We start from the raw sequence: 12,775 nt of genomic DNA, 5'->3' as shown, positions 1-12,775 counted from the left end.
TACTGATTTTCTAAATTTTTTGATTTGCCTCAAAATTAACCAAAGATTTTCAAAATTGAACAATTTAGCATTATGTTCTCACATTTTTATCTCATATCTGAGGTCGATTTTTTGCTATGCAGCCCTAATGGATCAATTTGTCTGAATTTCCCAACCTTCGACGAAAAATTTTCAAAATCGATGTTTTTTGCTCTTAGAAAAGTTTCTCAGCTCCCTTCTCCAAAAAATATTTTATTTAACTGAGACTTGTCAAGATAGTACGACTCGCTTTTCTTTACAATCTGGCGGAAAAGGATTTGTGAATATCGGAAGATTTGATCAAACTCCGAACCTTGATGTTTTTAAACTCAAAAAAAATCAACTGTGAAGGTTATTGGTGACCGATTACAAAAAGGATTACAGTCAAATATCCACTCTTATCAATACCAGTGTTTGGGGCCGAACTTGCCGTCTAAACTATCTAAATACTTTACTGCAAAAAGAAAACTAAAAACCGTTTCGGTTCTGTCTTACAGTTTTCTTTTTGGTGGTAGCGCTGAATTTACAACTTCAATATTGTGTTGTAGTAGCTGTAACTTCAGTTTCCAAAAACCAGTCTATTGGATTGATTAAGCCCTGCTTTTCGTATTTTGAGAAACAGTTTGCTCCAATCAGCAAAGCTACTATCTAATACGTGTTTTCCTTTAGTACCAACTTCAACACGGAGTTGCATGGCAAAAATTGATAGGGCGTGCTCCGGATAGCCCAATGACATCAACATCTTCGTCAATGTCCAAATCGTTGGCAATGTAGTCGGCAGAGAGGAGGACTCGCTACACTTTGAAATTGATGTAGCACACGGTGAACTGTTGTTTGTTGATACCAACCATGTCCCAACTGAACAATTCCAAGCATGATCCATCGTTACGAAATAATAAGTTGCGAACAGACTCGCAACAGAAAAGCTCGTCCGAAAGAAATATCCACTGAAGCGCAGCCCGAATAGGCTGCCAAGATTAAAGTTACCAATATAATTACAAGTAAATTTGCCTAAATGTGGCTCAGTAAGGAGTGGCACCAAAATGTAGCTGGGAAGTAAAACAGTCTACCGTTTTGGAGTTTCAATTCAATCTTTTCGTACTATGTAGCAAACGATCAAAATCGACTATAAATCATTATGAAGCAACGTTTAGCGAGCAATCAATATTAACAACGCATTAAGACTATAACGTATTAAGTATCGTTCGTACATAGCAACGTATAAGTATTGGCGAACACAGCAACAAGTGAGAGTTTAGACGGCAAGGATTTTTGATGCTCTTTTACTGGTTTTTGTCTGATGTCATTGACGTCAGAATCAGTTCATAATCGATCAACAATCGTCTAGAGAACCTAAAAATATTAAGCCTAAAACCGCCTTATTCGATACAAATCATGCTATTATTTACTTAAAATTAGGTTATACGAACTTTTCCGGAACTTTTTATGTATATTAGACGCAATTCTATACGTAATTTAAATACTCGATTCTGATTGGTTAATATTCTCGCTTAGATTTATTTAGTTACTAACAAGCAAGAACAATTATAAGCTAATTTGTGAGGAAATAAACAATCGATTTTCGGAAAACTATTACATTTTCTTTGTGAAAATGCGTGACTATATCCATGCAGTTTCCATCGCTCTTATCGGTGGTTAACTTACCGATTTCGACGCCGAAAGAAAGAAAACCAACGAAGTTATGTAACTTCTGTTTACAACACTCCGAAGAAAAATCAAAATTACAAAAGTGCACTATTTTCGATGTTGTGAGAGTCCGAGAGTATTTTTTCGTCTTGGGAGACCATAATATCTCTCAAATGTAAAAATTCTGGCTGATTTTGCAATTTAAGATAAATTGTTTTTTCTAAATATGTGACACTTGACTTACTAGCTGTAAAATGCATCAGATATTTTTTTATGGCAGAAAATTCTTGTTTTCAAGTGGCCAAGATTCACCTACTGCAATGTACTTGAATGTTTTGTTTTTACGTTGTTAGAATATTGCATGACTTGAGTTGGCCTACCTCTTATGTATTGAATAATTCAAAATTTCAACTCGTCATTGAACAAAAAACTTGTTTGTTTTTTTTCAAAAAAGTTTTGAATGCTTTTTAAGTATCCAAATTGAGGCCTGGTCTTATGAAGAAATGGTTCTCAACGAATTTTAGCCTTTAGGAGACCATCCTCTGCCAAACAATAGGCCAACATGAGAATGCAGCTTGACGTATTAGAAAGTCCCGACTTAAACTGCCTCAATTGTGGCTGGGCAAAAAACAATGTCTTGGTTTTTGACTCAACAATAAACGGATGCTTGACTTCGGTTTCACCGGAAATTTTGTTTGCAAAATTGACTCGACTATTGAAATTGTCCCCCTAATTCTGATATTCAATTATTATACATCAACTGGTCTTAAACTCTCAAACTTAAGCAGTTTTTGCGACCATTGTTCTTTTTCTTTATGTTCCTCAAGGCTTCAGCTGTCTAGCCAAGTATACTTTGAACCAGCTGTCGTTCTCTAACACGAGTCAAAGAATATAATAATTTGTTTTAAATTAAGTTTTGATCTGAAAATATACAAAAATTAGCTCAAATTTATAAACTTGTCCAAACAAAAAATTAGATTAGCTAAAGATTTTTTTACATGATTGATATGCGAAAAGATTTTAGAGCTGGATTTTATTTCATAAGGTGAATGCGATAATGATAGCTCCAAAGCGATTAGATTTAGAATCATGTTTAGTTTTACGGTCATTATTTATGGACTGGAACATCAATACCGTCAGTCGGGTAAGTTCTTGTTTTGGTTTCTGAAACTTCAACAAAGAAAACTCCTTATTTCCTTGATGTTCAAAACCATAAGACAAGCAGTGATTCTTGTCCAGCTTATCTTATGCACACTTTTACATTTGTTTATTCTCTCACAGCCTTCTAACACCTCATGCGTATTTTCATAAAGTCAATGGGCCTTGTTTAAGGTATCAATAGAGCGCGACCTTATTTATGCTTTCGCTATAGTACCTACACAATCGGTTCCGATTTTCTATACCTTTTAAAACATTTTCTGTACCTTTTATAATTTTTTAAATTTTTTAAACTAACTTGTTGGTATTGCAGAGAACTGATGTTGTGTAGTTGTCCGGCTCAACAAACTGCCGGATTTTGTCTCTCTGGTGTCTTGAGATTCATTTGACATGCCCGATTTGTCGAACCTGAACCCTGTTGTTGTCTCTGTCTGACATCCCGGCTGCCCAAACACTTCTTCAAAACTCCGATCAGAGACGGATGGTTTGTCCATGCCCTCTTCCCAGTGAAGCACTATTTCTTTTTCCTGAAAGCATCGCCTTGTTGGGATACAAAAACTTTTTTTGACTATAATTGCTTAGAAAGTCAAATTGAAGCAGTTTTTCCAAATCTGTATCGAGTACGACTTTTTTGAAAAAATGAACAATTCGGGATCCTTATGTTAATTTATTATTGCGATATTGATGAAACCTCGATTAAATTATCAATTGTATAAGGTAAAACTTAAAGAGTAAATTATTGTAAAGTAAAAATAATTATAGTCAACTGCTAGGTCACGTTTGTCTTTTTGGCGAGAAGTGAATTTCGGATTCTTTTTAATTCATGTGTCTTATATCCACAAAACTTTGAATTATGTACTATTTGAATCAAAACGAATAGGATTTTTTTCAATAATTACGTTACAAATCGAAGCAAAAACCGTAAGTTTTTTTGTTTTTCTAATCGAAAGTGACGTATCTGTTTTGCATATCAATTAACTCACGATCTTTGGTTCAAGTGTAAAAAATTTTCATGTTCTAATTTGTTTTAGATCATTGGGGAAGGAATCTTTAAATGTAAAAAAAATCGGCATTTGAAAGAATGGAGCAGTTTTGAAACACATAACTTGTTGCTCAGTTTTTTCACAAATGATTTGTGATGTTGTTTCAAAGTTCCTATAGGTGATCAACTCAGTTAGCAGTCGTCATGAAGAATTAATAACATGGAAGAAATGAAATTGGAAATCTTTTAGCGAAAGCAAAGATTAAAAAATCTACTGCACAAAAAAACTTTTTTTGTGCAAACAATAAAAGCGTTTTTATTGTTTGAATTGATCACATTGAAAAGATCCAGAAAAAACTCTAATATATCGTATAACAGACCACATAGTAATTTGAATAATACAAGTCCAACAAAACAGCGCAAAGATGGAAGTGAATTTGAGCCCATATTTCTTTTAAAAATGCAGAAATATATTTTTTCTTTCAAGTGGTTATTTTTCTTGTTCTATTCTTCAATGGCCCTTAATAGAACGAGTTCGCAAACTTTAACGTCAATCAAAACATTTGAAATTGGGACGTAGGGTTACAAGAACTACCGTGAATTTGCTCACATATAAACGATGGAATTGAAAAAAATGTGAACTTCTAGAGTTCGAAAAAAATCCCCGACTTTTAGTTATTCTCAATGAAATCAAAATATGGTCTAAAAGTTTGCTTTTTAATACAACCCATTCAAATTCTTGCTGAGATAGTCACTCAACCGTAATTAAGTTGAGCGTTTAGATTCTAGGAGGTCAGTTGTAGCATCAGAAAAATTTAACGGGAAACGAAAAAAACAGCTGTTTTTTTCTCAAGCATGCGATATCCAGTCAAATTTGTGATTTATAGTTTATATCAGATCTCAAATGAACTTGCGAGTTTCATTTAGTTTTTGGTCCATAAAAATTGACAAAAATTTGTTTGTTTTTCACTTTTGCTTCTCTTAAATGAAAAAAAAAATTAAAGAGCACATATCCTGCCTTTGTTGAACCATATAGTCCACAAATCACCGCCCCTAATTAGCACATGAAGTGAGTTTTACGGAAAAACCGTTAAAAAAAGTATGAAGTTTTTCAGTTTCATGTTTTTCCTTGTTCTCTAGAAAAGTTGATCCTACAGTTTTGGTGTACATCAGGAGTGTGATATTTTTTGAAGTGGACCAAATTTCGTGCAGTAAAACCCAACAAAACAATTAAAATACTACAGTTTTAAAAATGCTAGTGTCAGTTCCCACTGGAAAACGAAAAACCTGATTTTTTTCGTGATATATTTTCATCCTGTTTATATTTTTTGTATTCCCAAGTATTAATTTTTTTGCCTGCATTGGAAACCTGTTGAGACACACAAAACAATTTAAGTGTAAAGATAACCGCCATATTGCTTGAAAATAGCCGCGACAAAATTGTAGATCTGCTGTATGGAAAAGATAAACAAAAAAGAGACTACAAAGAAATTGTCCTCTTTTAATTAATCGCTTAGATGTTATTTCGATTAAGAATCTGAATAACTTGTTGCTGCTTTTTTAGCTGCTTTTACATAACCTTAAATTAGATAGACACAAACTCATTTGACTTTATCTCCTTTAATTGAAGTAGAAAGTCAATTTGAGAGTCAGGAAGTCAATTTTGGGTACGAGGTAAGTCACGCGTTATCAAAAGCATCATCAAGCAAATGTCAAAAACCAAAAAAAGTCACCTAACTACAAGAGAAAAACATTGATTTCAGTCACGCAAGTCAGTCCAATTTTCATGAACAAATGAACAAAAAGATGATTCCAAGTAATTGTGACGGCATATGGTTGTGAAAAAATATTGACGAAAAAAAATTTAAGTTTTCGGCTATTAAAGCTTTCATTTGGTTTTGTATTTGAGTATTTTTTTAATACAATCTATTTATTTTTAATATAATATATTGACAATTTCATCATCACAACTAAACTATTATGATAATTTATTCCCAGTGTTTCTTTCTTCCTCTTCGTCAAGTTTTTCAAACAACACCCCTTCTTCCCCTGTGTTAAATTTGTAGTTTTTAATAAAAATCAAAATTAGCCTCCAAGGGCTCAAAATGATGCCTCTCTTTTTCCTCTATGATCCGTAAACAAAAAGTAAAATTTGACAGGAGAAGAAAACGCCCGCATATATATTCCCCCTTTTGAGGGAGTATATATTGGGGAAAAACATTAGATCAATTATATGTTGATTATATGTAAGATCTAATAAACAATTTCTGATGACTGTTCATTCGATATTTTTCAAACCAAAAGTACTTGACCTAATCGTTATGCTTCTTAATTTGCCATGTTTTAGTCAAAAATGACAAGCTCTATCTACACTATCAAAGATAATTTTACGCTTTTTTTATTTTTCAAAAGCACACCTTCGTAAAGCAACCAACTTCCCACCGGGAAATAACTCTAATTTAAAAAGGAAGAACTACCAGGAAATAGACTAAGACGATACACAATCATAAATATATTCAAGTTCCTATATTTGGATTCGTTCAATGAGAAGTTAGAATTGAGACGAGACCTGGACTTTCATGCCAAGACTGACAGATCCATCGTCACTTCTCTTCACTGCAAATTCATCTCTGTCTCCCAGACTCTGACTGACCACTGAAGATGGGCTGAAAGTATACAGCACGCATAATCAGGTCATAAAAAATTTCTGTTCGTAAACCATGACTCAAGAAAACATTGAAATCATTTTAAGACTAAATTTCAGATTCTGGCCAACCACTGAAGATTGGCTAAAAAATGGGGTCTTTCCTATTATAGCCCCCCCCAGCTTAGTGGTCAGAAAAACTGAAAAACTATAGCCCCCCATCATGGTAATTATACCATAATAGGGGAGGGGGCTATAATGGGAAAGAATGCGAAAAATGTACATCACGCATTATTTAGGTTATAAAATCATAAATCGACACGTCAGACGAATTGCTCTCGAACGATAGGCGGAGCTATTTAATTTAAAGAGGAGCAGCTTAGAAGTTTTTATGGTAGCCAAAATGATGTTCCGATAGAGGTTCCATAGTGTCACATTGACCGCCTTAAGTATACTCAGGAAATCATTTTGCTTATTTGAATTAATAATGATGATACAAGCGTTTAAGATAAATAAATCAGTTCTCAGTTTTTTAGTTTTTTGTGTGTTGAAATTCGCCTGCTTTTCTTTGCTTCCTTTTGTTTTGTCACTTCTTCACTTAACCATTGAAGGTCTGTTTCGGGCAAAGATCCATAATAGTGCATAGATGTTCTCTAATTAATTGGGCATCAATGATGTATTGATGACATAGCCGGCCCCATTTGCAGGATTGCAAAGAATAGTAAAGTAAGTCCATAAAATTAAAGACAATTCTTGGTTGAAAATGCAAACTTGGTGACCCATTAACAAAGAAACAAGTTTCGAGATAAACGAATAACTGACGTTACGCAAGAAAATCAACTTACGGATTTCAATGAACGTTTTTGCGAAGATAAACGAAGTACGTGAGAATAAGCGGTTAAAAAGCGTAATAAACCGATAAACGCAAAAAAAAATAAAGTAAACATTTCGCAAAACTGCGGGTCCGCAGAAAATTTAATGAGGAGGTCAAAATATAGATGTCCGAACGCTCTGAGGGGAATAACAGGTTGCTACGGTGTAGCAACTTTTCTACCCGCGCAGAAAAAGCAGAATTTGAGTACAAATTGTCATGCAAAAATTGTTCTTTTCCTGATAACAGAACTAACAAAGAGGCGAACCTTGTAAATTAGTGTTTGAATCAATGATAAAAATTAGTCAGCTAGAACTTTGCTTAATTTAACAACATTTTTCCCCCAAATGCGGTTTTTAGTTTAACGGATCTGACAATTGGGTCCGAACTAGGATATACTTCACTGACTTTGGCCAGTGGCCAAAGACCTCGAGGCGTGAAAGCCTCTAAAACCCAAGCTAGATCGCCTATTTGTAAATTCGGACAACCTTTAGTCCATTTCGAACGTTTCTGCTGGTTTGGGATATATTCTCTAAGAAATCTGTTCCAGAAGTGTTCGGCCAAGTGTTGTGAAGTTCTCCAAGACTTTGAGATTGTAATCTTTCTCTCGGAAAAAACACCAGGTGGAAAATTAACACTGGGTCTGCCCAAAAGAAAATGGTTTGGTGTTAGGGGAAGTGGATCATTAATGTCACTCGAAGTCTATGTGAGGGGACGAGAGTTTATGTTAGATTCTATTTCGCGATTGAAGGTAGACAACGTTTCATGTGTTAGTGTTCTTGATCCAATGACCTTGTACAAAGACAATTTGAACACCTGAATTAACCTTTCCCAACTGCCACCAAAATGTGGTGCAAGGGGAGGATTATACTTCCATTCAATTTCAATATCAAGAATATGGCGTTTTGAGGCAAATTTCTTTGATGCTCTGAGTGCTTCGATACCTTTCTTTAGTTCCGAACAAGAGCTGACAAAAGATTTCCCGTTGTCGGAGAGAAATTTTTTTGGCTTTCCGCGGCGACTAATGAATCTGCGGATGCAATTCATTGTTGAGTCTGTGGGCAGGTTTTCTGCTATCTCCAAGTGGACTGCTCTCACCACCAAGCAGGTGAACAGAAGTACGTAGCGTGTAGCGTGTCTGCCGCATGGAGATACGGGGAAAGGACCTATGAAGTCGAGTCCTGTCGTCGCAAAGACAAAGTGGTGCTCAATTGGTAACCGCTCGCATGGTAGATCAGACATTTGAGGTTGCTGGATTTCCTGTATCATTCGCCGACAAGGAATGCATTGGCGGACTGTCTGCCTAACGACAGCTCGGCATTTCAAAGTCCAATAGTATTGCATAAGGAGGCAGCGCGTTTGTTCAACTCCTGAGTGAGTGTTAGTAAGGAGAAAATTCTTGATGAGCAACTTCACAATTGGTCTTAGACCATCCAGAATGATTGGGCGTCGGGCAGTCTCTAAAACCATTGCCTTGGACAACCGACCTTCGGCGCGGAGCTGATCATTATTGTCAACATACGGACAAAGGTCTTTCAAACGACTTGATGCTGAAATTTCTTTTCCCTTACGTAGAGCAGATATTTCGTCTGCAAAATTTTCAATCTGCGATACCTGGATCAGATACCTGTACGCAAAAGTATGATGAGAGGGAGCCAAATGTTTGCTTCGCTTCTTGCAAAGGTCGCGGAAAAGGAAGCAGTACGCAGTCACTCTTATCAACCGATTCCAGTTGCTAAAACGGGTAATATCTATTACACACCCTTCAGTTGACGGTTTAGGGGCTTCCAGTGGCTGTATTGAGAATACCAGTGGGTTATGCTTGACAAGAGATCTTGACGCCTTAAGTATACTCAGGAAATCATTTCGCTTATTTGATTTAATAATGATGATACAAGCGTTTAAGATAAATAAATCAGTTTTCAGTTTTTAGTTTTTTGTGTGTTGAAATTCGGCTGCTTTTCTTTGCTTCCTTTTGTTTTGTCACTTCTTCTCTTAACCATTGAAGGTCTGTTTCGCGCAAAGATACATAATAGTGCATAGATGTTCTCCAATTAATTGGGCATCAATGATGTATTGATGACACATAGCACAAGCTCCAAAATAGCAGCCTTGCATCTTAACAACTACGATTTGATTGATTTGATTGATAAATCGCTTCTCCAAAACTGATTTGATTGATAAATCGCTTTTATATTAGCAGCAAACTAAATTTCAGACTGAAGCAACTTAGTTACCAGATGAAGTCCGCGACCCAAGACAGGTGTTGGCCAGATCGACTTGGGTTGCGGACAGGGGGTGCGGTGCGACCCAAGTCAAAGGTCTAGAAAAAATTTTGTTCGCGCCTTCCGTCTGGCCAATGGCAATTTCTGGTATGTCAACTATCTACCTAAATTGAGTCATACCTAAACAGAAATTGGCTGCCGCGGTTTTTCCCATGAGCATATTGCGCATGCATCCCAAATCTATGAGAAGTTTTGTGAATCTCACTCATGTATTCACATCGAATTTTGTTTCGAAATTGGTCAAATTGTGCACACTCTCAGGCAAAGTTTTGCGGCGTTATGAAGAGTTTGCGGGAAAATTCCAGAGTTACAACTAAAAAAGTTTTACAGCATAAATTCAGGCAGTGCTGTTACTACTGCTAAATGCTGCTATCTCAAAATCTAATAAATAGGACAAAAACTTCGTTTTTTTATTAGGCAGACTATTCAATACACAGAAATTTTGTATATGTATTCTGTTTCGCATAGCCACCTTTTATCCGCATTTCTGCATTGTTGCTTTGTTCTGCTTTGTTGCAGCAGAAAATGCAGCAAAAAAGATGTAAGAATAGCGGTCATTGCGTTGAGAGCGGTGAAAAGAGAATTCACCGTTAAAAACAAAAAACCACACGAAGTTTCATATTTAAATAAGCACAAGTATCATTGGAAGCAAATTTTAAATGAAACATTGTGATTTTGTGGAGAATGCGGTGAAAGCGCAAAGAAAAATTTACTGCTTTTACATCAAAAGTCATTGAATTGCCCACATAGCTGCAGTAGTGGAAGCAGAGGTCTTTTTTAAGAAAAACGGTTGTCTGTTTTTGATTACTGTTTACATATCCAGGCATACTAGTCGGTCGAATTGGCTTTCTAATTAGTTTTGAAGGAACTTTATTAATTTTCATTTGAAAATTAATGGTCGTTTTGTTTTTTAAAACGATTTAAATTTTCAACATAAACAAGGGATTATGGAGCTTTGCGACTGCCCTTTTATTGGTAAAATTGTAGCAAAAGTTTTAAAAAAGCAGGTCGCATCGTCTTTCTAATGGATTACACATTAATATTTTTGGCGGTTTTACGTTTCAAGTAATTGTTCTGCTTTGATACTACAAACTTTCATAATTTTTTTTTTGATTTTTTTGACATATACTGGTCTTTGAGGTTAATTTTCTTGTCTTGTCACATTTTTGAGTATGTCAGTTTTTTGGTGAATAGATTCCGACTTTAAAAGCTTTGACAGCGTCGTCTTGCAGGATTTAATGGAATTTTTTGTTTTTCTTTATCTTTTGTTTTTTTTTGTAGTTGAAAGTTATATTCTGGATAATTGCCGTTTTAGCGGCTTCCTATGGAAAAAAAGGAACCTATGTAACAATTTTGGTTGAAATTTTTCCCGGTACAGCTAAAATTTTTCATGGCTGTGAAATCAAATACTTTGAACAAAAATATTGACTTATTTTTTGTATTTACACTTTTCCGTACTTTTGTGTCTACTTGCTGTTTAGACTCACTAACTACAGGTCGCATATTGAATCATTGCTGTCCACGAAAAGCACACTCAAACATATCGAATGTTTTTGTTCATTGCTTGTTGCTTTGACTGATTCGATAGCCGTTTTTTTAAAACATAAAATACAAGGGAGGATATTCAATAATTTATTAAATGGAAACACGAATTATTTTTGATTAATATATGAACTTTTTGAAAAAGTTTTCTATTTCTTCTTTTTTTGGTAGACAATTAAGTCCAAATAAAATTGTGTCAAAAAATAAAACACAATCTAACAGAACCAAATAACTGAACGCAAATAATGGCAAATGTGATCTGCCCACTAACATCGCATTATCTACCTTCGTAGGTGGTTTGAGTTGGGAGCAGCTGTATTAATTAATAAACCATTTACTTTTGATCAGTATGCGAGATATTTGGTTTTTTGACTCTTCTTCATTTGCTAGACAATCAAGCCAAAAATTGTTGATAAGCTGGGTTTATGTTGGGTTATGGACTTTCGCAAGCGGAATAAAAAGCGTTTTTTAACTAAGTAAAAGAATTAATTTCTCAAAAATGAGAGAATAACAAAATGATATTTTACAGTAGAATTTAGAGATTTACAGGAGAGATCTGATTATTAGATCAAGATGGTGATTTGAATTTGGGGAAGAAAAAGGACTCAAAAATCAGCTGTATATATACCCATTATCAGTGTGAAAAAGTCAAGATACAAAACTAATCTTAGCACCGTGATTCATAGTGGGGGTCGCAAAGGTTGCCCAATATGGTTTGCTTCTGCAAATCAGTCGCAGAGGGAACCATAAATGGAATGCATTTGCACTTTTCTAAGAAATCATTCACACTTCCGGAGATATCATCATCATTTAAAACATTCTGTGAAGATTTTACATCAATTAATCTAACTCTAATAATAGTTATCTAGATTCACCAATTTGAACCGAATATTGATTCTGAGCACCATTTCTTGACGATTCATTTATATAATTTCTTTGATCGAAGTCATATTGCTTTTCTTTCTAATCTGGTAAGTCAAACTTTCTTTCTATTTACACTTTTCCGTACTTTTGTTTCTACTTGCTGTTTAGACTCACTAACTACAGGTCGCATATTAAATCATTGCCGTCCCCGAAAAGCACACTCAAACATATCGAATGTTTTTGTTCATTGCTTGTTGCTGTGACTGATTCGATAGCCGTTTTTTCAAAACATAAAATACAAGGGAGGATATTCAAAAATTTATTAAATGGAACCACGAATTATTTTCGATTAATATATGAACTTTTTGAAAAAGATTCTATTTCTTCTTTTTTTGGCAGACAATTAAGTCCAAATAAAATTGTGTCAAAAAATAAAACACAATCTAACAGAACCAAATAATTGAACGCAAATAATGGCAAATGTGATCTGCCCACTAACATCGCATTATCTACTTTCGTAAGTGGTTTGAGTTGGAAGCAGCTGTATTAATTAATAAACCATTTACTTTTGATCAGTATGCGAGATATTTGGTTTTTTGACTCTTCTTCATTTGCTAGACAATCAAGCCAAAAATTGTTGATAAGCTGGGTTTATGTTGGGTTATGGACTTTCGCAAGCGGAATAAAAAGTGTTTTTTAACTAAGTAAAAGAATTAATTTCTCAAAAATGAGATAATAACAAAATGATATTTTACAGTAGAATT

The 12,775-nt window shown here is 34.8% G+C and overlaps 1 protein-coding gene across 1 annotated transcript in view; it reads right to left on the bottom strand.

Moving 5' to 3' along the window:
• Window positions 1-12,775, bottom strand: part of LOC142348526 (uncharacterized) — a 127,293-nt gene that overhangs the window by 102,425 nt on the left and 12,093 nt on the right. The window contains exons 5-6 of the mRNA XM_075399899.1: window positions 6,375-6,471; window positions 3,122-3,350 (exon numbers count right to left, since the gene is read on the bottom strand). Coding sequence (XP_075256014.1) covers window positions 3,122-3,350; window positions 6,375-6,471 — 326 coding nt within the window. The remainder of the gene's footprint in view (window positions 1-3,121; window positions 3,351-6,374; window positions 6,472-12,775) is intronic.

Source organism: Convolutriloba macropyga, chromosome 10 (genome assembly GCF_964194025.1).
Source record: "Convolutriloba macropyga chromosome 10, txConMacr16.3, whole genome shotgun sequence".
NCBI classification, from domain to species: domain Eukaryota; kingdom Metazoa; phylum Xenacoelomorpha; order Acoela; family Convolutidae; genus Convolutriloba; species Convolutriloba macropyga.
This window is presented reverse-complemented; position numbering and strand designations above follow the sequence as displayed.